This window comes from Eubalaena glacialis, chromosome 9, assembly GCF_028564815.1.
Source record: "Eubalaena glacialis isolate mEubGla1 chromosome 9, mEubGla1.1.hap2.+ XY, whole genome shotgun sequence".
NCBI classification, from domain to species: domain Eukaryota; kingdom Metazoa; phylum Chordata; class Mammalia; order Artiodactyla; family Balaenidae; genus Eubalaena; species Eubalaena glacialis.
In genome coordinates, this window is record NC_083724.1 from 34,181,227 (window position 1) to 34,203,616 (window position 22,390).

A 22,390-nucleotide genomic window follows, 5' to 3' on the forward strand; every position below is an offset into this window, starting at 1 on the left:
AATGAAGTACTGCACATCCATACACTAATATACCACAGTGTCATTAACAAGAATGACATTAATTCTAAGTGTTTAACATACAAATGTGTTTAAGATGCATTGTTAAGTCAAGAAAATCAAGTTGTAGAGCTGTATGGATAGTATGATCCTATATGGGTAAAATACATTAATATATACAAAGGAAAAACTCTAAAGAAATATTCACCAAACCATTAACCATATTATATTTATTTCTGATTAGTGAGATTCTTTGGCCCTTTCATTTTCATTCCATTTTTTTTTAACGAATATTTATTGATTACCTACCACTTGGCAGGCAATGTACTAGATTCAAGGGATATGATGGTAAACACCCAGAGCCATTGATCTCAAGAAGCTTACATTCTATATTTCTACAACATTGGAACTCTTTACAACACATATTATCATCTAATTAGGAAGATATTTTAAGGTAAATAAATACTCTTTAGAGATTATTTTACTTCCAAACCCTCCTTACCTCCTTTCTAATCCATTGCACCAGTCTCTGATCCCCCTGTCCCTCCTTTCCAACCTGTTTCCTCTCTTTTCCTACAACTACCCAACTCACACCCAGTTTTTCTGCCCAACTTGTGGTCAAGCTCTCCCATGAAGCTGTCAATGACACCCTAAAACTCTGACACTTTCCTCTGAATTGATAACAAAAGCTCACAGACCACCCTGTTCCACAATCATGTGGGATTCCCTGGGGGCCAGGGGCTGTGTCCCTATCATCCAACACACATAATGTCTGGCACACAGGAGGCACTCAATTAATGCTGGTTGAACAGGGATTGTGTCGGTGATGGAGGTACACCACTCAGACGGCCCTTCAAGAGAACCTGCTGCAGGGAGAACAGTTGACTGAGAGCCTCTAGCTGCTATGCCTTCGTGTCCTCCGTGATATTCTTGCTGAGGCTACAGTTCCTCTGGTTTCTCCCAGTCATTGATCGAGCATGGGAGGGACACCAGAACCCAGCCATTTCTGTTTGATGGAGGAAGACTTAGCAGACTCCCTTTGCCTGGGGACTCCCCATCAGCCTGGTCGAGTCATTCCCAGAACTGAAGGGCAGTCTGAAGCTCTTCCTACCCAAGCCTCCTCCCTTTCCACTCTCTTTTCCCAGTTGTCAGACCTGCATCTGGGTCTGAAGGCTCTCCTTCCCTTTTCTTCTTCCTTCCACCTTTATCCTATACAAGCATTTCTCCCAGGAAAAAACATTATGGCATTTGATTCTTAGAGGACCCAAACCAACCTAGGGATCAGTGAAAAGATACTGGAAGAGAGTTCATAAATAATAAGACTGTAGATACACTTGCAGAAGAGATTTATGTATAAAGATGTGCTGGATCCATTCTTCCAAACCTTTGTGCACACAAATCACCTGGGAATGGTGTTGAAATGGATTCTGGTTCAATAGGTCTGGGGTGGACCCAAGATGCTATATTTCTAAGAAGCTCCCAGGATGTACTGATGCTGCTGGTCCAGGGACCACAGTTTGAGCAGCAAGGTGCTGGAATCTTTTATTTGCCCCGCTCGGTCTCTCCTCCCTGGGAGGCTGACTGTGAGGACCACATCAGTAGGCTCTGAACCTCAGGCTAACAGTTATGTTTGGCCAATGAGGAGCACTGGCAAGAGATCAGAGGGCAGGAGGAGGATGAGGTCAGAGGTTTTTATTCCTCGGGGGATTGCTTCCTACTGGGTTGCCGTAGGATGGCTGCATCCCTCTACCAAAGGCCAAACTCCTATCAGGTAGATCTCTCCAGTTTTCTCTCTTGCAGAATTCCAGTAACTGCTCTCTCTATTTTCCCCCTTTCAGGCCTGGGGTGGTGATGGCTCCCTACTGTTACCAGCCTCTGAGTACTGCATCATCCCTTGTGACTCTTAGTAAATACTGCCCACATGTCTGTAATTAGTTCTTTAGTAAATGGTCCTCATTTCCTCAGCCAAATGTGCCAGCTGTCTCCTGCTGGGACCCTGGCTGCTACAAGTGCTGTTCAATGCAGAATTTTTTTTATAATAGCAGAAAACTGGAAACAACCTAATTGTGCATCATTAAAAAATGATTAAATAAATTACGGTACATCTGCTTAATGGTGTTACATGCAACAATTAAAGAGGATGCAGTAGGGACGTCTCTGTTGGTCCAGTGGTTAAGAATCCGCATTGCAATGCAGGGGACTCGGTTCGATCCCTCGTTGGGGAACTAAGATCCCACATGCCGCAGGGCAACTAAGCCCATGTGCCACAACTACTGAGCACTCGGGCCACAACTAGAGCCCGTGTGCTACAACTAGAGAGAAGCCCGCGCCTGGCAACAAGGAGCCTACACGCCACAACTAAGATCCCTCTAACCACAACTAAGACCCGACACAGCCAAAAAGAAAATAAATAAATATTAAAAAAAAAATAAAGGATGCAGTAGGTCTATATTCACCTACATGGAAAGATGCCCAAGCCATTTATTTAATGAAAAAAGGGCGGGGGAATATTCAGAATAGCATGCATAGTAGGAACCCATTTCTTTAAAAAGTAAAATAGTAAAACATGCATTTGTGAAGGCTTGGATTGCAAGTGACAACAACCTTGCTCAAAACAAACCTAACCAAAAAGAAAGGGGGGGATTCTGATTCCATCTTTTTCTATCACTTGTCTCTGCTCTTCTGTGTGGTGGCTTCACTCTCAGGCAGGTTGTCTTCAAGTGGGGGCAGAACGAGCCCCAGCCTGGCTTATGACGTCCTGACAGCTGACAACCTTTAACAAAAAATCCTGCACTGAAGGAATTGGAATGAGCTTGGACATACGCTAATCACTGAACCACGTGGACTGAGAGTGGGGGAAGGAGGCTCCCCAAAAGAAAGAGGGTGTCTCTTCCCCAAGTAGGAGAGGCAGGACAGGTGTAAGCAATAGAGATCCACTCTAGAGGGAATATTTGTAGTAGACATTTGTTATCCTTTTTGGCTGCCCAGCATGGGAACTCCCTTCCTATCCTGGAGAGTCTCCTACCTTCTGGGGCACCCACAATGGAGCCTACCTCCCATTATACATGCTGAAAATGCTAGAAATGCACTTTCCCAACTCCCTTTCTGCCAGGCAAAACACATGACCTGGCCAGGCCATTCAGATGCTCCCATCTCTGCCTTGGACTCTGAAGCTGGTGACACCAAAAAGGGCCTGTGCAGACTCCATCCTGGTATAGGGTGCAGCCTGGCATGATTTGGGACATTGTTCTTGGTTGTGGGGCCTCCGGGCCCCGTGGGATCTGTGAGCTATGAACAAAACCTCGTATTAAATCCCCTTTCTTCTTAAATTATCCAGAGGGTTAATTTCTGCTGCTTGCAATCAAGAACCTTGATTAATGCCTATAAGTAGGTGTGCATGTTTGAATATGTATGAAATATTTTTGGAAAGATAAAATAAATGTGAATATTGGTTACCTATGGGAAGTAGGACTGGGAAAGTGGGAAATGGAGGAGGAGGGAAAGGGGCTTTTGCTTTATGTCCGTTTGTATTGTTGGAATTTTTTCTTTTACCATGTATAGTACTTTTACAGTGAAACAACTAGTTAGTAAAATATAAGAAAAGACACCTGAGTAAATACAATAAGACACGGAAGCAATTGCTCAGGATTTTCAAGGAACCAAGTCTTCATTAGACATTCAAAAGAAAGTCATCCTCAACTCTGTTGTGGTGAACAGAGCCAAATGTGGAAATGAGTGACAGTGTTTGTTTAACTAATTAATTAATTAATTATTTTGGTTGCGCAACTTGCGGGATCTTAGTTCTCTGACCAGGGGTTGAACCTGTGCCCCCTGCAGTGGAAGCTCGTGGAGTCCTAACCACTGGACCACCAGGGAATTCCCCACACCTTGTTTTATTGTGCTTTCCTTTATCGTGCTTCCCAGATGTGGCATCTTATAGACTGAAGGTTTGTGGCAACCCTGCATGGAGCATGTCTACCAGCACCATTTTTCCAACAGCATTTACCCACTTTGTGTCACTGTCACATTTTGGTAATTCTTGCAATATTTCAAACTTTTTCATTATTATTATATCTGTTATGGTGATCCATGATCAGTGATTTTTGATGTTACTATTGCAAAAAGATTACAACTCGCTGAGGGCTTAGATGATGGTTAGCATTTTTGGCAATAAAGTATTTTTAAATTAAGGTATTTACCTTGTTTGTTTTCTTAAAGACTATTGCACACTTACTAGACTACAGTATAGTATAAACATAACTTTTACATGTACTGGGAAACCAAAAAGTTGCATGACTCACTTTATTGCAGTGGTCTGGAACCGAACCCGCAATATCTCTGAGATATGCCTCTACCACCTCCCACATGGCCAAAATGATTAGCTCTATCCCTGAATCTCACCCACTCAAACACTTTCCATGACTCTCCATTACTCACAGAATAAATCCCTGGCACTGAAGCATTTTGCAGTCTGAGCCCTGTGTACTTTCGAGACTTTTCCTCATTTTACGCTTTGCCTAGAAGACCTTATCTTCCAGCCCTGCCGGCCCATATCCTAAGGGCATTACCATCTCTGATCTGCCAAAGCAATGACCCTTATTCCTTCCTCATGCCCTCATCAAGTTTTGTTCTGTATTATAATTCTATATACTAGACTTAGTCATTTAACAGTCAAGTTAAATGACCTAGCACGTACCATATGTCTAGCTTTTTTCTAGGCTTTGGGACCATAGCTCATAGTCTGTGGAAACCAATTACCCCAGATCAGAATGTTAAAAGTCTGTTACCGCGATGAGAATGTAGTGTAAAGCAATTGGCTGGCAGGGCTGCTCTTGTTAGACTCTTTCTCCTTCCCTCTGCCTGGATTGCACTCTCTCCAAATGTTAGCATGACTTGACTGCTCAATTCCTTCAGGTCTCTTTGCAAATGTCACATTCTCAGTGATATCTTTTCTACCCAACCTATTATAAAATAACATCCCATCCTCTAACCCATTTACTTTGATTCTGTTATGTTCTATTTACTGTTTTAATAACACTCATCACCATCTGACGTACAAGTTACTTACTTGTTTGTGTATTTACAGCCTCTTTCCACTGTCAGGTCCAGGACAGCAGGGATTTTATTTTGTTCCCTGCAGCTTCTCCAAGGCCTAAAACAGTGCCTGGCACACAGTAGGCACTCAATAAATACTTGTTGAGAGTAGAAAGAGAATTGGACTAGACGTCAGAAGACCTGGGTCCAAGTCACAGCTCTCTGTGGGCTTTAGCAAGACACATCCTCTTTAAGCCTCAGGTGCCTCCTCTGTAAATTGGGGGTGATCATCTCGGCCCTTCCCCGCGGCTGACAGCACTACTGTTAAGGATCAAACAGTGCGTCTCAAACTTTAACGTGCCTCAGAATCACCTGGAGGGCTTGCTAAGATACCGGTGGCTGGGCTCCATACTCGGTTTCCTATTCAGTAGGTCTGGGTGGGATGAGAAAAAGTGCATCTGTAAAATGTCCCAGATGGTGCTGCTTCAAGAACCACTGACGAAGAGAGATGAAGGTACAGGAGGTGCTTGTTAGGCCTAACGCCCGTCCCAGACAAGTATGGCACTGATGGCCCGGCAGGACATTCTGCGAGGACAGAGTGGACGCATCTGTTCCTTAATTCAGTCAACGACCATTTAGGAGGCGCCAGGTTAGTGCCGGGTGCTGGGGGGTCAGCGGCGCGTGCTACAGGCCAGGCCCGTGAGCCCGTGGACTCAGACCCTGGCCCAGTGGTTGGGAGCTCGCAGTGTGAGGAAGGCTGGGGCGGCCGCTCGGACCTCCGCACGCGGCGGGAAGTATCCGGAGCAGCGGGGAGGGCCGCAAGCGGGCGCTGAAAACGCAAAGGCAAACTCGGAGCTCGGCGGCAGACGCAGCTCGAAACTTCCCGGAACCCGCTGTCCAGCCCCCGCCCCCGACGCCGGCGATTGAGGCGTGCCCTCGCCCTGGGCGTGCGCCCGGCACACAGTAGGCGCTCGGCCCGGCCCTCCGCACGCGGCCGGCACACAGTAGGCGCGCGGGCGGGCGGAAGGGGGCGCCGGCGCGCGGTATCCGGGGGCGGAGCCGGCTGGGCCAGCGGCGCAGACGGACGCGGGCCGCTGGCCGGGATGGGGGAGGGCGGGCTGCCCCCGGCCTTCCAGCTGCTGCTGCGCGCCTGCGATCAGGGCGACACGGAGACGGCGCGGCGGCTGCTGGAGCCGGGGGCTGCGGAACCGGCGGAGCGCGGCGCGGAGCCCGAGGCGGGCGCGGAGCCGGCGGGGCCCGAGGCGTCCGGGCCCGGGGCGGGGGCGGCGGCCGGAGCGCCGGTGCCCGTAGATTGCTCGGACGAGGCGGGCAACACGGCGCTGCAGTTCGCCGCGGCCGGGGGCCATGAGCAGCTGGTGCGCTTCCTGCTGCGACGCGGCGCCTCGGTCAACAGCCGCAACCACTACGGCTGGAGCGCTCTCATGCAGGCGGCCAGGTGAGGGGTCCGGGGCGCCGGGGGGTCCGGGGTGTCCAACGGCCCTCGGGGCGCGGGCGGGCTCAGGCGGCCGGACCTGCCCGGCGGCCCCCCGCAGATGCCCCGGGAGGTAAAGAGTGAAGGACTGGTTCGAGAGAATTGGAATGGTAAACTTTGAGTAGCTTGGGATACGACGAGAAGTGGACGCTCTTTTTAATAAAGTAAAATCCGAATCTTAGAAACATTGGCCTTTCAAAACACAATCTGGAGACAGCAAATAGAATCTTAGAGACTTAGAACCTTAGTGATGTCCATTTATTACTTCTTGCAACAAGGGTTTTCTAAGAACCTACCTACCAACCCTAGCTTGGCGTCCGGGATGCTGCGGTACCCAGATAAAGTCCCCACTGGAGCAGCTCATATGCCATTGGGTAGGCCAGGTAAAGGAACAGCTTTCACGGGGAAAATTGGGGGAGCTTTTGGAGAGCAAACTCAGTTTCAGGAAGCGGGGGAAGGTTTCTGGTAAGGACGATGTATGTGTTCAAGTCGAGACCTAAGGTTACCTAAGAATTGACCTGGACGGAAGAAGTGCAAGGTGGAAATGGGGTGATAGGAGGCCCGTGCAAAGGTTTGGAAGCCAAAGTGAAATAGGCATTGGTAGGACTGCTAGAACGATGTTGTGGCTGGGAGGGCCTGGGAGTAGTGGGAGATGAGTCCTCTCTGGAGAGAAAGAGGCAGATGCATGGTGGCAAGGCTGCGAAAGGTGAGCTATCCTAAGGACACTGGGAAGTAATGGAAGGTTCTAGGCAGAGCAACTGACAGAATGAGATTTATGTTTGGAAAGAGCACTTTCACTGCAGTGTGAGGATGGATTGGAGGGATGAGCTAGAATCAGAAAGGCTGGTTAGGAGGGGATTGCAGCAATCCAGGAAGAGGTGATGGTGTCCTGGACCAGAGCAGAGATGGCGGCGCGAGAGCAAAGAAATGAGTTTGAGATGTACTCAGGAAGTAGGATGAACCGGACTTGAAACTCTGGTATACAGTGAAGTCTCTCACTCCTGTCAGCCAACTACTTAAGTCCCACCCAGTTTCTTGGAGAAATTCCCCAAGGAGGGAACAGAGGTCATTTGTAATTTTGATGGATATTGCCAAATTGCTCTCCATACAGGTTTATTAGTTTCCTATGGCTGCTGTAACAACTTACTACAAAGCCAGCAGCAATCACATCACTCCAACCCCTGCTTTGTCATCACATCTTCTGCCTCCTTTGCCTCCCTCTTCCACATTTAAAGGACACTTGTGATTCCACTGAGCCCACCTGGATCATCTCCCCTATCTCAAGGTCAGCTGATTAGCAACCTTAATTCTATCTGCAACCTTAATTTCCCCTTTGCCACGAAACCTAACATATGTACAGGTTCTGGGGATTAGGATGTGGACATCTTTAGGGAGCCCATTATTCTGTTGACCACAGTAGTATTAACCAGTTTACCCTCCTGGCAGCAGTGTATGTGAGTGCCTTTTTTTTCCTGCAGCCTCTCCAACAGAGTATATTATCAAACTTTTGGATTTTTGTGTCTGATGAGTGAAAAATATCTCAGTGTGGCTGTGACTTGCATTTGTTAAATTGAGTGAAACGAAACATCTTTCCATATGTATGAGCCATTTGTTTTTCTAAAAGGCATTGAAATCACAACATTCTTACCCATAATCTTCTCATTGTGACTCGATTATATTTTATTTCTGAGTTCATTTCCAAGTGTTACATGGTTGTTCCAGTTTAATTTGTATTTCTGGAAAATTTTTATTCTGCATTATTTTCGTCGTTAAATATATCATTTTCAACTGCTGTGTGATATTCCATCCATGGGCACTACTGTGGTTTACTTAACCATTCCTTAGCCCCTGGGTATTTATTTCAGTCTGTAAACACACCTAGGTAACGCAGCCCAGTTGTAACACTTGGGCTGCCCATTCACATGGGTAATGCAGTGTTTTATGCACCTATCAGTGTGTTGGGACTCTTTGTCTTAAGACACTTGATTTCTTGCCTGGAGCAGTCTGGGGTGCCCATAAAACCTTTTGGGCTATGGACCTTACTTCTGAGGTTCCCTGTCTCTCTTAGTGGCCCCGTCCACTCTTCCAGGCTTTAAAACTCCAGGTAGGTCCTCAACCAAGTACCCGTCTGGGCCTTAGCATCTCTCCTTCCCCTCTGCGTTAGTCCAGGCCACACATTTATAAGTGGCCTCCCACTGCTCTCTCTTCTTCCAGGTGTGCCTTCTGTAATCCATCCTCTGCAGAGCTTCCAGATCTTTCTGAAATGAATGTTTGGTTGTGCCTCTCCTGTGATAGCTCCCCTAGTCAGAGCCCTTAGCATGGCATTTGAGGCTCTCACATTCAGACCTCTTCCCAAATCCTCTCTTCTCCTTTCCCCCTGGCTTCCTAAATTCAGGCCAAGATGATATCATCCAGGCCTTCTCTTGCGTCTCCCTGCATGTTCTTTGTTTTTGTTTTTTTAAGTTAATGTTTATTGAGCATTTACTGTGTGCCAAGAATTTCATCTCCACTTTATGAATGCGAATTTGACATTACAAAATCTGCTCATGAGCATTCAGCTAGTCAGCAGATTTGGGGAGTCCAGCCGCAGAACCCTCACCATAACCATGTACTGGAAACCTCTTCTTCCCCTTCTACCCTCAGTGAGTGAAGCCCCCCGCTTCCTCCCAGCTTAGCTTCTTCTGGGAAGCCTGCGATGATATCCCCCCTGTTCTCTGGTCTCTCAGCCCTGGGCAGGCCTCTGCAGTAGTGCCCACCACTCCCACGTTATAGCTGGTCACCTTTGTCAGTGACGCCCAAACCTGGCTGCATATCAGAATCATTGGGATGCTTTTCCAAATCAGATTCCTGAGTTCCCTTTCTGGGATTGGGATTCAGAAGACCCAGGGGAGGGACAGGGACTCTGTGTGACAAGAGGCTCCCCAGCGACGATTCTCCCACGTGGTAGGTTTGGGAGCCACTGACGCGCACCTAATCTCTGAACTCCCACCTGGAACCGAGGAGCCCTTAGTGAGCCCCAGGGGCCTTGCTGAGTGAGATTTATGTCTGCAGCACCTGGTTTGCTGCAGGGTGTCTCAAAGACCCTGATCACCAATTTTTTGCTGTTAACCAAGTTCTGCAGGATGGTCAAAGTCATCTGATTAATTTCATCTAATGAAATTTGTTAACCTTGATGGGACAGGAGACTCAGAAGAATTAAGCTGAACTCTGCTAACTAATAATTTAACATTTTTAGAGGATTTTCCTTCTTCTCTACAAGTTGGTATTGTAAAAAGAGCTGGAATTTGTGGTCCAAGTGTCCTGACTTTGTCACTTGCAAATCGAAAGGCTCTGGACTAATTACGTTCCTCTTTATTCCTCCATTTATCTTACAGGTGCTATTTTGGAAGCATTATCTATGACATACTCTCTAATTTACTATGGTAGAATGGGATAGTCCTATGAGATGATGAGAATTGACTCAACCTTTAGCTGAGCCTAGACAGGGCCTGGGTACTTTAAAATTTATTGTACTCCAGTTTGTGATACTGACCATCTGGACTGTCTGTGCTGGGTTGTGCTCAAGCATTCGCTTGCCTAACCTGCATCAAGAGCTCAGTGTTGAGGAATAGTATGTAGGGAGACTTCCTAAAGGATACACAGTTTGTCTGACCCTTGGGTCAGGACGGCCAAGCGCATGGCTGTGTGCCGACACGTTCCAGTCTTGTGCTCTTTCTCCTTGAAAGTAGATAGGCCTCAGAGATGGTGCTCCCGGCAGCCGCCACTTTCAATGAAGTGAGCGTCTATTTATCTTCCCAGCTCTCTGTGTTCCAAAGCTCGTCATTGGATCAGGACCATCAGAGGCCCTGTGCCTGGACTGCACTTTGGTCTCTTGTGAGTGTTTTAGCATCAGAGATGGTTTTATTCATGTTTTTTTTCCTATTCTTAAAATGATAACCTTTGTTGAGCACTTAGTTTGTGTCAAGCACTGTGCTAAGTACTTCAAATGAATTAACTCATTCAGGCCACACAGAATCTGAGGAAGTAGGTACTGTTGCCTTCCCCATTTTACAGATAAAGAATTGAGGCTCAGAGAAGTTAGGTTACTTGCCCAAGGCCACACAGCTAGTAAGAGACAGAGTCAGATTCACACCTAGGCAGGTGCTCCAGAGCCTATGCTCCCAGCCTCTGCTCTCAGCCATGAATCCTGTAACTCACCGTTTTCCTCTCGGTGTTGGCCACAAGGAAGCCACTTGCCAAATTTGCTAAACACTAAAGGGACAGCTTATATGGTATTTACTTTGGCTCTAGTTTCACCCTTGGCTTCCTTACTTTCCTTCTCCTGCCCTTCACTTCTCCGCCTGCTAGCATGGCAGAGCTGGCCTCTCAGCCCAGGGCTTTGAGAGTGGGAGTGTGTGCCAGGTCTTTCAATACAGGTGTTAATTGCTGAAATTAATTGGTAATCGTAGCAGCTGCTCAGAAAGCCCTGAGCTTCCCTATCTTCAGTAATTACCTATTAGAAGCTTAGCATCCACAAAATTATCTCAGCCTTCATTGAATCCTTTTATATTTTCAGCCTAATTGAATGACCTCTTGGGCTACTCATGAGTTCAGAAAGCATTCCAAGTGTCAGCATTTCTGCTCAAATTCAGCGCTTTTCCTCCTCTGTGAGTTTGTTATACCAGAAGAAGTGGGGTTTGGGATTTTAGGGTCTAGGCTCAAGTTTTGACTCCATCACTTCCAAACTGAGAGATTCTGGGTTATTGCTTTCCATTGTAATCTTCAGTTTCCTCATCTGTGAAATAGGCATTATCAGTTTATCTCAGGGCTTACTAAGATCCAATAGATAAAAACAAGATTTTTATCTGTTATCTGCTGTCAGGGATTATGCTAGATTTTATCTCATGCTTGATGACAAAATAGAGAAATCTTTTTTTTATTTTTTATTTAAAAAATTTTTTTGGCTGCGTCGGGTCTTAGTTGTGGCATGTGGGGTCTTTGTTTGCGGCGTGTGGGCTTCTCTCTAGTTGTGGCGTGCTGAGTTTTCTCTCACTAGTTGTGACGTGCGGGGTCCAGAGCGCATGGGCTCTGTAGTTTACGGCACATGGGCTCTCTCGTTGAGACGCGAGAGCTCAGTAGTTGTGGGGCGTGAGCTTAGTTACCCCGCGGCATGTGGGACCTTAGTTCCCTGACCAGGGATCGAACTTGTGTCCCCTGCCTTGGAAGGCGGATTCTTTACCACTGGACCACCAGGGAAGTCCCTAAATAGTGTAATCTTTTAAAGTTATCTACTCCAACGGAGGATACACCAGTTCTTCAGCCATTTCTGTTGCCTGTCTGGGGACCAGCCTCTGCGTGGTTATGCCAACTGTTCATTCACTCACTCATTCATTTGACAAAATTTACTTAGGTCTGCTGTGGGTCTTGTCCTTGGAGAGTGCGCAGTCTAACAGGAAGACACAATTATAGAAGGAGGGCCCAGGTACATCAGTAGGGGTGAGGACAGGGGATTGTGGGTGTTCAAGTGAGGGACACCTGAACTGATGTGGGGAGATGATCTGGAAGCTGCTCAGAGGAGGTGAGATCTGAGCTGGATCCTGCAGCAGGATAACGGGTGTGCTTAGACCTGTAGACAAGGACAGGAGGGTACTCTGGTCAGAAAGGCAGGATGGCAGAGGCATGGGAGGAGTATAACTGCTGAGTGCAGGTGAGCATGGCAGTACAGTGTGGGAGTTGGGAGGAAGTAAGGTTGACAAAGTTGGCAGGCCTTTTCGGGCAGTGGGAAGTCGGGGAGTGGCCATGAGATTTAGGTTTGGGGAATATCATTATGGAGGATGGGCAGGGAGACAGGCTGGGGTTGCAGCTCTCCACATTTTTGCCAGATTCTGTCCACTCTTGGAGAAGAGGCCAGACAGGCCCAGTTCCCCTGCAGCTGGGGAAGCCAGTTCACCAAGCTCTCCCTCCGAGCTCCGCAGGCTGAGTGACCCGGTGCTGTTCAGGTTCACGTCCCAGAAGGTATTTGTAAGTTCAAAACAGAGTTCAACCTTGGCTCTGCCTCCACAGGGAGGAGGGAGGCCCTGGGTTTAGATGAAGCACAAAACCGCTTCCGTAAAGGAGGGGAACGCCACAAGAGATTCATTGGAAAAGCTGCCTCGCAGATGCAGACCTCATGCCGGCATTACGGTCTTGTAAAACCTGGCACCGCCGGCCCCTCTCTTCTTGTTGTTCTTTCCTTTTAGTCCAAGACTCCTTCCAGCTCTGAGCCCAGAAAGATTGCGCCAACCCCAAACGCTGCAAAACAGAACTCTTCTGCCCTCTGGCGGCAGGCGAAGGAAGAGATTTTGCTGGGAAAAGGCATCTGTTTTCCTCTTCCTGGTATTAGAGTTGGTGGGTGCGTGTCTGTCTCCCCAGCGTCCCAGCCAGGCAGTCGCTCAAGCTTCCCTGGAGAGGGTCTGGCCCAGATCGGATTCTCAGCCGCCAGCAGGGGACATTCCAGCCAGAAGGTGGCAGCAGGCCTCTGGCGAGAGGTGCCCCAGCCCGCCTGTGCTGACCACAGCTACGCCACACTTCTTGGCATGGGGTCCGCTGTCTCATCTCGAAGGACCTTCTGTGCATGTGTGTTTGGGGCTGGGAAGGGTAGACGTGAGTCAGACATGGGACCTGCCTGTGGGGAATGAGAACATAGTCAGAGAGGGAGCTTACCCAGCTCTGAAGCAGAATCACACGAACTCTCTGCGATGTGGGAAGCAGCGTGGTGTAGGGGAAAGCGGGAGGGCAGCAGGATTCAGACAGACCTGGGTTCTGACCCTGTGGCCACCTCTCACCAGCTGGGTGACCTTGGCCTGTTGTGGGATGTAAAATGTTTAAATGATTACAATTGTAATAGCTAACATTTATGTGGTGCTTTTTTAGAGATGAGGAAATGAAGGCACGAAGAAGCTAAAATTCTTTCTCCAGGTAATGCAGCTAGTGGATGGCAGAGCTGGATTGGAAACTAGACAGGGCAGTGGCTTGCCTTTGTGATGGTGTGTATGCAGGGCCAGCTCAGTGCCTGGCAGCAGAAGAAGGCCTTTGATTATAAGCAGCTATTATAACTTTAATAGTTAACGATTCAATAATTAATAATTAAATAATTACATGAGCTGTCTCCTCATCACTGCCCCATGTTTAGTGTCACTAATTGTCCATCTTCCTGGCAGATTTGGACATGTGAGCGTGGCACACCTCCTTTTGGATCACGGGGCTGATGTCAATGCCCAGAACCGGCTGGGGGCCAGTGTGCTCACTGTGGCCTCTCGGGGTGGCCACCTGGGCGTGGTGAAGCTGCTCCTGGAAGCCGGTGCCTTCGTGGACCATCACAAACCCTCAGGCGAGCAGGCGGGGGACAGCAGGGACGAGCTCCTGGATGTCACGGCCCTGATGGCCGCCATCCAGCATGGACACGAGGCTGTGGTGCGTCTACTGATGGAGTGGGGTGCAGACCCCAACCACGCGGCCCATACTGTGGGCTGGAGCCCGCTGATGCTGTCGGCACTCCTCGGGAGGCTTGGCACGGCCCAGCAGCTGGTGGAGAAGGGGGCCAACCCAGACCACCTCAGCGTGCTGGAGAAGACCGCCTTCGAGGTTGCACTTGACCGCAAGTACAGGGACCTTGCAGACTACCTGGACCCGCTGACCACTGTCAGACCCAAGACAGGTCAGGCTGCGCCACCGCTAAACTACCCCCTCGTCCCGCCGTGGCCTCACAGAGGACCCCAGATTGTGTTTATAAATTTATTTATTTATTTATTTATTTATTTATTTTTGGCTGTGTTGGGTCTTCACCTCTGTGCGAGGGCCTTCTCCAGTTGCAGGGAGCGGGGGCCACTCTTCATCGCGGTGCGCAGGTCTCTCACTGTCGCGGCCTCTCTTGTTGCGGAGCACAGGCTCCAGACGCGCAGGCTCAGTAATTGTGGCTCACGGGCCCAGTTGCTCCGCGGCACGCGGGATCTTCCCAGATCAGGGCTCGAACCCGTGTCCCCTGCACCGGCAGGCAGATTCTCAACCACTGCGCTACCAGGGAAGCCCCCCAGATTGTGTTTAAATGGCAAACGCCGAGGGGTGCCCAGACAGAAGGGCATGTGGAAATCACAGTGCAGCCTGCGGGGCAGTGGGACTTAAGATGTGCCGTGGGGGAGAATCAGGCAAGGGTGCCTGCCAGATGCAGGTTTCTGGCCCACCCTCCCTCCAGAGAGTGATTTGGTAGCTCTCAGAAGAGCCTGGAAACCTGCACAGCAAGGCCCCTCCTTCCTAACCAGATGATTCTGATGCAGGAGGTTCTGGGATCCTTCTAGAATGGGTCAGCAAACTTCTGTAAAAGACCAGATAATAAATATAGTATTTTAGGCTTTGTGGGTCACACAGTCTCTGTCGTAACCACTCAGTTCTGCTAGAATGAAAGCAGCCTACGTGATATGTCAAGGAGTGGGTGGGGCTGTGACCAGGAAAACTATCATTCTAAAAACAGGCATAGGGGTAGTTTTGGCAACCCCTGCTCTAGAACAGTGTGCCTAACCTCAGCTGCCAATGACCAGTCCCCAGAGACTAATTCACATAAAATTTAGCCTACTTTTCAGTTGTGTTTTTTCAACACCTATTAGTGTATCCTGTTTCTTTTTTCTTTTTGCCATCTTTCTGGCACTTAAAGAGATGTCTAAACAATCCTTAGCAAATCTGCTACAGGACATATGTTTCAAAACCTCTAGTTCATCATGTGCAGTAGAATCGTGTAATGCAGAGTCACACAGCCTCAATACCCTCTGTCTGTGATGCTCTGATTTCAGTGGCAAGCCTGAGACAGCCTGGGCTGTAAGGCTGGGCTGCAGCATGTGAGCAGGTAGGACTGAAAGGTAAAAATTGGAAGAAAAGGTCGTCAGACAGACAGGCTAAAAAGACTTGAAAGTGTTGAAAGGTTTGAACCATCCAAAGAATATGCAGTAGTCCTGTCAATCACTTTGTAAATCAACTACACTTCAATTAAAAAAAAAAATTCAAATGGCCAATAAAAAAAAAGTTCCATCAATCAAAAGATGCTGCACATTTGGGAAATGCTTATTAGAAATACACTATTGGGTCAAAAAACTCTGAAATAAACATGTTGAAAAACCCTGTAACAACAGAGAGATGGCGAAAATGAAGCGAATGCCAAACAGAAAGGAAAAAGAAGTAAAGTTTAGGAAAACCTATCTGGAGCCAGGAGACCTCTTTACTTTGTGCAGATTGGACAAGTGAGGTCCAGAGAGGAATAGAGGCTGGTCAAAGGTCACATACCAGTTAGAAGCTGAGTGACACTCAGAAGGTGAGGGAATCCATGGGAAGAGCACGGGGATGTGACTCCGCCCAGTTGCAGCACTTGTAGGGCCTCTGGGAGCTGGGCACGCTTGTAACTCTCTCTGAGCCTTCCTTTGCCTCTTGTGTAAAATGGGGTTAATGACAACTACCAGGTGGTCATGAGCAGAAAATAAGCTGGCCTCTGGGGTGTGAGCCCTTGGGCTAGAATGTAATAGCAGTTCAGTGTTAGGTCCTGGGGAAGAGTTACAGTTGGAAGGTAGGGCTCCAGCCTCACACAGGGTATTTTCCTTGACGCAAGGCTGCTGCCCTCCTTTAAAGGCTTTGGTTCTGTTTGTCTCTGTAGCCAAGATCAGGAAGGGAACTGCCTTCTCACGTCCCTGCTCTGCCAATAGGCAGACTCTTACCTCGCCCCCCCGTGGACGTTGGCTTCAGCCATGTTGCAGGTGAGGGAGATCAGGCAACCCGCTCAAGGCCTCCACCCTAGAAGTCGACAGTCTGGAACTTGCACCCTGCCTGTAGCCACTGAGCTGTGCCTCTTGTACTGCTTATTCTCCTCCTTCCTCAGATTTCCCCCAGCCGGCGTTCTGGGGTCTTAGCTCCCCACGTGCCTCCTTAGGGACTGCCCTGGCACCCTGGGAAGGCGATGCCCTCATCTCCTCAAGGTGCAGTGGGGCAGACACAGTGGTGGGCGTGCCCAAGGTCACCCTCTACCAGGATCCACCCAGCCTTGCCCATGCTGGCCAAGGGACCTTGGACCAGCTGCCTGCGTTCTCTAAGCTTCTGTTTCGTCATCCATAAGTGGGGGATGGGAGTACCCCCTGCCTCACAGGACTGCTGTGAGGATCAGGTGAGGTCCTCCCAGCCCAGAGGGAGCGCGTGAGAGATGCTGGCAGCTGCCTCACCCCTGTTACTGTAGTCATCCTATTTGATGGGACCGGGTCATGGTTACAAGCAGACTTCCCCATCGAGCAGACCTGGGTTTGAGGCTCAGCTCTCCCACTTTGTGGCTGGGCGGCCTTGTTTTCATTGTCCCTCCAGGACTCCAGTGTCCTCTTTCATAAAACAGCCATAGTAAATGCACTTACCTTGTGAGGTCCTATGAGCTGTGGTAAGATAATGCCTGTAAAATACGTACCCCAGTGCCTGGCACGTAAGAGCAGTGAGTGGAAGCTACCAAAATGGATTTTTATTGACCATTCATTCATTCCGTTACTCTGCAAGTATTTGAGTGCCTACTATGTACCAGGCACTGTTCTAGGCACCAGCAAACAAATCAGACCTAATCCCTGCCCTTGAGGACGTTGGCCTCTGTAGGCGAGACAGCCAAGAAACAGGAAATAAGCATATTAAATAAAATAAGTTACATAGTACGGTAGGTGGAAGTACCATGGTGGGGAAGAAAAAAAACAGGGGCGAGGTGGAGGGTGTGGGAGCAGTGGAGTTGGGACGATACAGGCCACCGTATGAAATAGGGCCGTTGGGTGGCCCCCTTGAGGTGAGAGTTCAGCCTACTTGCAGGAGCTGAGGAAGTGCTCCATGCGGCCTCTCAGGGAAGAGCCTTCGGGTAGGACAGCAGCAAGGGCAAAGGCTGTGTTACTAATAATGACAGATTATTAAATGAATAACATTAGGCCCCAGCTTTTTTTGTGAGATGCCAGGAAATCCACCCCCCACCGGGGCCTTGGAGATCCCCAGCTCTCTCCCTTGCATTAGCTGCAGGACAGGATATCTTTGAGGCTGTAACTGTCATTGTGACACCCTCCCCACCCCCACTGTGGTTGTTCCTTGGGCTATGGAAGGGTCCCTGGAGTTGCTCTGATATTGATGCAAAAACTGGAGCCTGGAGTGAGGAAAGGACCAGCCCAGGGTTACTGGGCATCAGGCACAGCTTCCTGGGGTAAGACTAGACTGTCAGAGATTCACTTGTACCAGAAGGTTGCTTAGCAACCAACACTAGGGCCAGGTGACACACGCTTTTCTGTCAAAGGGTCTTGGCATGAGAAGGCCCTGGCCCACAGCAAATTAGACTATTAAACACTTAAAGGAACGAGACATATTTTTTTAAACCAAAGTACAGAATCATTTCTTAATAGTATTTCAAAGGCAAAATTAGACACTTGGTTCCATGGCCCTGTGTATACTTCCTTATAAGAGCCCTGGAGTTAACTAGTACCTTTTATGGGGTGGGTGCTGGTCACTAGGAAAGATAACAAAAATTGCCCTTTTTTTTAGAATAGAGCCTAAGAATTTCTGAAGCATTTTCCCATCTATATTATCCACCCCTGCAACCACCACATGGTCCCCATGTTAGTGTGTTGTCCCCATATTAATGATGAGGAGACAGATCTCTCTGGAAACATGCATTCAGATTCGGGTACTCTGACTCCAGACTCCGTGCTCCTTGTGCCACGCTGCACCTTCCTCCCAGCTGCCGGAGGGGGCTGATCTGGACCAGGGATTTGGCCCAGAGTCACAGGTTTCCTCCTGCAGCTGCTGCATCCCCCCGGAGTTAGTCAAAGGAAGTCCTACATTTGCACACCAGCGAAGAGCCTGGTCATGAGGATGGATGCTTTCTGACAGGAAGGAGCAGGGTACCCGCTAGCTCAAGCTTCGAGGAAGATGACAGAGAGCAGATGAGGGAGGGGCTAGCCCTGGGTGGGCGCAGCAAGGCCCAGCACGAAGACATCAGTTGGGCAGTCGCCTGCTGGGAGCTGCATCTGCAAGTCTGGGGTAGGGGTGACTTTCAGAATCATTCAGATGGCTGCTTATTTGGGAAGGAAAGCAAATATTAGCATTGGGTCTTCTGGTGGCCACAACCATGACCTCCTCTGGGATTAGCTGCTCAGTGTCTCAGGGGTCCTCTGCTCTGGAATTACCTCATGGTTGTACATTTAGTTTTTAGAATAAAAGAATCATTGTTTCTTTTTAAAATCTTCATAGGAATCCAGATTTTCCCAAGACTATACTTTTCCGTTCTATCTGAGAAAGGCCATCCCAAAGTTTGGAATGCCTAAAAATGACTGCTTTATGAGTTGTGGGATCGGGAAATGGTCTGCTCATTCATGTTTTCTTGGCCAGATGACCTCCCACAGTCTGTGTCTGAAGCATTTTCAGACACTTTGACAATAGCCCTTCCAGAAGGTCTGCTGGAGTCATCTCAGGTCTCTGATTAGACTGCTTTTGAGAGGCAGATCATTTTTAAAGCTAGGCTGGGTCGTTACACCCTTGTGACTTTTCTGTTGTTTCAGACCTTTCCGTGGTTAACTTGTAAAATCTTTGTTTACCCAGATGAGGAGAAAAGGCGACCTGATATTTTCCATGCATTGAAAATGGGTAAGCGCTTTAGAAAATCTTTTTTGGATATTTAAGAATACAGTGCTATTTTTTTCCAACCTAATTAATATTTATAGTCCTTTTCAAGGCCACCCAGAGTATTTGAGAAAGAAACAGGCATTTTGTTGTTTCCTGACTCTAGTTTCACCCAGGGAGGTTCAGACCCTGGAGTCTGGTAGTCATGCTGTTTTACACACAGATTCCAGACTGCTCTCTCAGGCCCCCTCTGCCTCTCTGGCTAAACCCTGTGGCTATGTCCTGGCTTTTACTTACCTCTAAAATGCCTGGCTGCCCACCTACCCACTCCACTCTCTTTGTAATGAAGGGCTATTTAGCCTAATATTGCCTCTCCTGAAATAGACCCCCACCTCCAGGAAGCTCGCCCTTATCCTCACCTCTCAGGGAGACCTGAGCTCTCCTTCTGCATGCACATTGCCCTTCATCACCATTCTTTTAAGATATCAATAACATTTCTCCCTTTTGGTAAAGCTGTTTGTGTGCTTGCCTCCATCCCTCGTAGACGGAAGGATTTGAGAGTGTGGGCTACCTCTGACTCATCTTTGTAGCCCCTGCGATGCCCAGTAGCCCAGTGCAGAGGCTGGCTTAGCACATCTGTTACGTGAAACCACTGGGTAAATAATCCTGCGGTACCAGGCCCACGGATCACCAGGACTTCTGCTTCTGCTTCTGTTTGCAGGAAACTTCCAGCTGGTCAAAGAGATTGCCGATGAAGACCCCAACCACGTGAACCTGGTTAACGGGGATGGGGCGACCCCACTGATGCTGGCAGCTGTCATGGGGCAGCTGCCTCTGGTGCAGCTACTGGTTGAGAGGCATGCTGACGTGGACAAGCAGGACAGCGTGCATGGCTGGACGGCCCTCATGCAGGCCACCTACCACGGGTCAGTGCCAGCTCCACTCCCTCAGTGGGGAGGCTAAGATGTCCTGGGCTGAAATAGGGTTCCTGATGGGTTTCTGGTACCGGGATGCTACAGAGAAGCCCCCCAATTATGAAGATGTTGCGGCACTCAAAAAAGACTAAAAGCCACGCAGGCTCAGTCTATCCTGCATTCCTACCCTTTGTGTCTGGATTTCCTGTTGCCTTGGCACACAATTTCACCTGTGGGCATAAGAAACCATGCAGAAGGAAGGTTTTATACTGAAAGATAAGTTTCTGTGGGTTGGTTTCAGTTGAGCGAACAGATTAGTTCTTTTGGAGTTTCACATTGATGTATATAGCAGCCCGTCTATTGCCGCTGTTCGGAATGAACATTGGCCATTTGTACCACTGGCTTCTCGTCTGATGGTGAGGCTTGTCCTAGCCCTCGTTTTGAACAGGCGTCAGCGTTGACTGGTGCTTCTGTATCCCTTCTCATCCAGTCATCCCTCTGCCCTCCTGGATGCCTCCTCCTTGGGGTGGGCTTGAGCAAGAGGCAGGGATCTGCATACAGCCTTATACCTGCTCAGTGATCTGATTCCCAATTAGGGGCTCCACCCTTGTCCTGCTTCAGGTGATCAGAGCAGTCTCCTGCCTCCTTTTGAAGTGGTTTCTTTCCTCATTTGATAGGCCTCAGACTTCCACATCAAACACCCTGGCCTGCGGGAGGCTTCACGTTTCAGCTGCAGGAGTCCTGATTTGGGGCTGGAGGGGCAGGGCCTGCATGTGGTCCTGGGGGCCAGTACTTTTGGGGCAGAACCCTTGGTTTTTGTTTTGTTTGTGGAAGGAGCACTCAGGCTTTGATTTCTGTCATGGCTGCCCACAGTGTAGGGAACAAGGGCTGGGAGACACAGCTTTCCAAGCCCTTTTACAGGTGCAGAGATGCTGCTGTAGTTAAAGCCACCACTCACGTTGCCCAGAAGCAAGGCCATGCTTTCCCTTTCAGTGGGTCTCACTCTGGCTTTTTCTGTCTTCCACAGGAACAAGGAGATTGTCAAATATCTGCTAAACCAAGGAGCTGATGTCACTCTTCGTGCAAAAAACGGGTACACGGCCTTTGACCTAGTGATGCTGCTGAGTGATCCTGGTGGGTTGTTTCTGGAAAAGAGTTTTAAGCCTGCCGGGTTCTCTGGCTGGGAATCGAGATAATCACCTGTGATTAAGCACTTGCTTATTCAAGGGGGAAGCCACTCTCAAACTCCCAGAGCTCCCCACACAGCCTCAGGCAAGTCTTCGCTCCTCCCAAGGAGGGCGGAGCTGGGACCAGGTAGTCCCTGAGGCCTCTCTCAGCTCCAGCCTTCTGGGAGTGTCCAGGAGGGAAGCCCTTGGCAGTCCGCACAAATCCTAGATTGGTATTTGTGCTCCCAGCCAGAAACTGATTGACTCAGGAGGAAACAGGCCCCTCTCACGAGCAGAATCAGATGAAGCAGTGACCCCCGTGGCTTAATTGTGTAGGTGGAGGCTCCAGGTCAAGGGTCCTGTGCTGGAGGTGTCGCCATTACTAAGCCCCCAGCTGGCACTTCAGACCCTCCCCCACTTTGACAGGCCTTCCTCTGGGACCTGGGGCTTCCAATTAGCCAGCTCAGGGGGCAGGGTTTGTCTTACCTATTGTCTCTCTTGTGACCCCCGAGTTTCAGCCCAGAGCGGGAGAAGCTGGGAGGCCCTCCTGGCCCGCAGGCTCTGAGCCCTGAGCCGGATTCTAACCAGCTGGCGGTGAAGGGGAGGACTTTGCCTCTTCAGTGTCTGGTGGAGGGACTCCTGCAGCCTCCCTTAGCTGTGGAGGTGGCAGGCCGAGTGCCCTTCCTCACCACCAGCATCACCTCCCTCACCACCCTCCCCTCCTGCGGGCCCCACGCATCACAGATACGTGCTGGTCCTGTTGTATCCTTGAAGAGCAGCGAGGGAGCTTCCCCGTCTGCTTGTAGAGGGGAGGGGCCCGGAGTCTGGGAAGACTTGAGCCCTGCTAGAGAGGTAGGGCCCTCCACCCAAGTGCAGTGATCTCGCTCCTCACGCGCCTAGGGTTCACATTCAGAATCAGTCTCCCGGGTACCCCGGGCTCCTCGCACACACGCTTTCCTCTGACAGACACGTCTCTTTCCCTGTGTCTCTTCCTGCCCCACCCTTCTCCCCCACTCCCTTTCCCAATAAAACAATCTACCCCAATGGATTTTTTTTTCCTAGTGGGTTTTCAAATGAAGTTTTTGCCCGAAATTTTCAAAGAAACACATGCTTATTATTGAACAGTTGGAGAGAAAAAAAGGAAACAGTCATCAAGAGAAAAGCATAGT

At 49.2% G+C, this 22,390-nt stretch overlaps 1 protein-coding gene across 2 annotated transcripts in view; it reads left to right on the forward strand.

Moving 5' to 3' along the window:
• Window positions 1-6,096: 6,096 nt before the first annotated feature.
• Window positions 6,097-22,390, forward strand: part of ANKS6 (ankyrin repeat and sterile alpha motif domain containing 6) — a 60,824-nt gene continuing 44,530 nt past the window's right edge. For both annotated transcript variants that reach the window (XM_061200199.1, XM_061200200.1), the window contains exons 1-5: window positions 6,097-6,487; window positions 13,702-14,198; window positions 19,121-19,165; window positions 19,863-20,067; window positions 21,083-21,189. In XM_061200199.1, coding sequence (XP_061056182.1) covers window positions 6,135-6,487; window positions 13,702-14,198; window positions 19,121-19,165; window positions 19,863-20,067; window positions 21,083-21,189 — 1,207 coding nt within the window. In that variant the 5' untranslated portion in view covers window positions 6,097-6,134. The remainder of the gene's footprint in view (window positions 6,488-13,701; window positions 14,199-19,120; window positions 19,166-19,862; window positions 20,068-21,082; window positions 21,190-22,390) is intronic.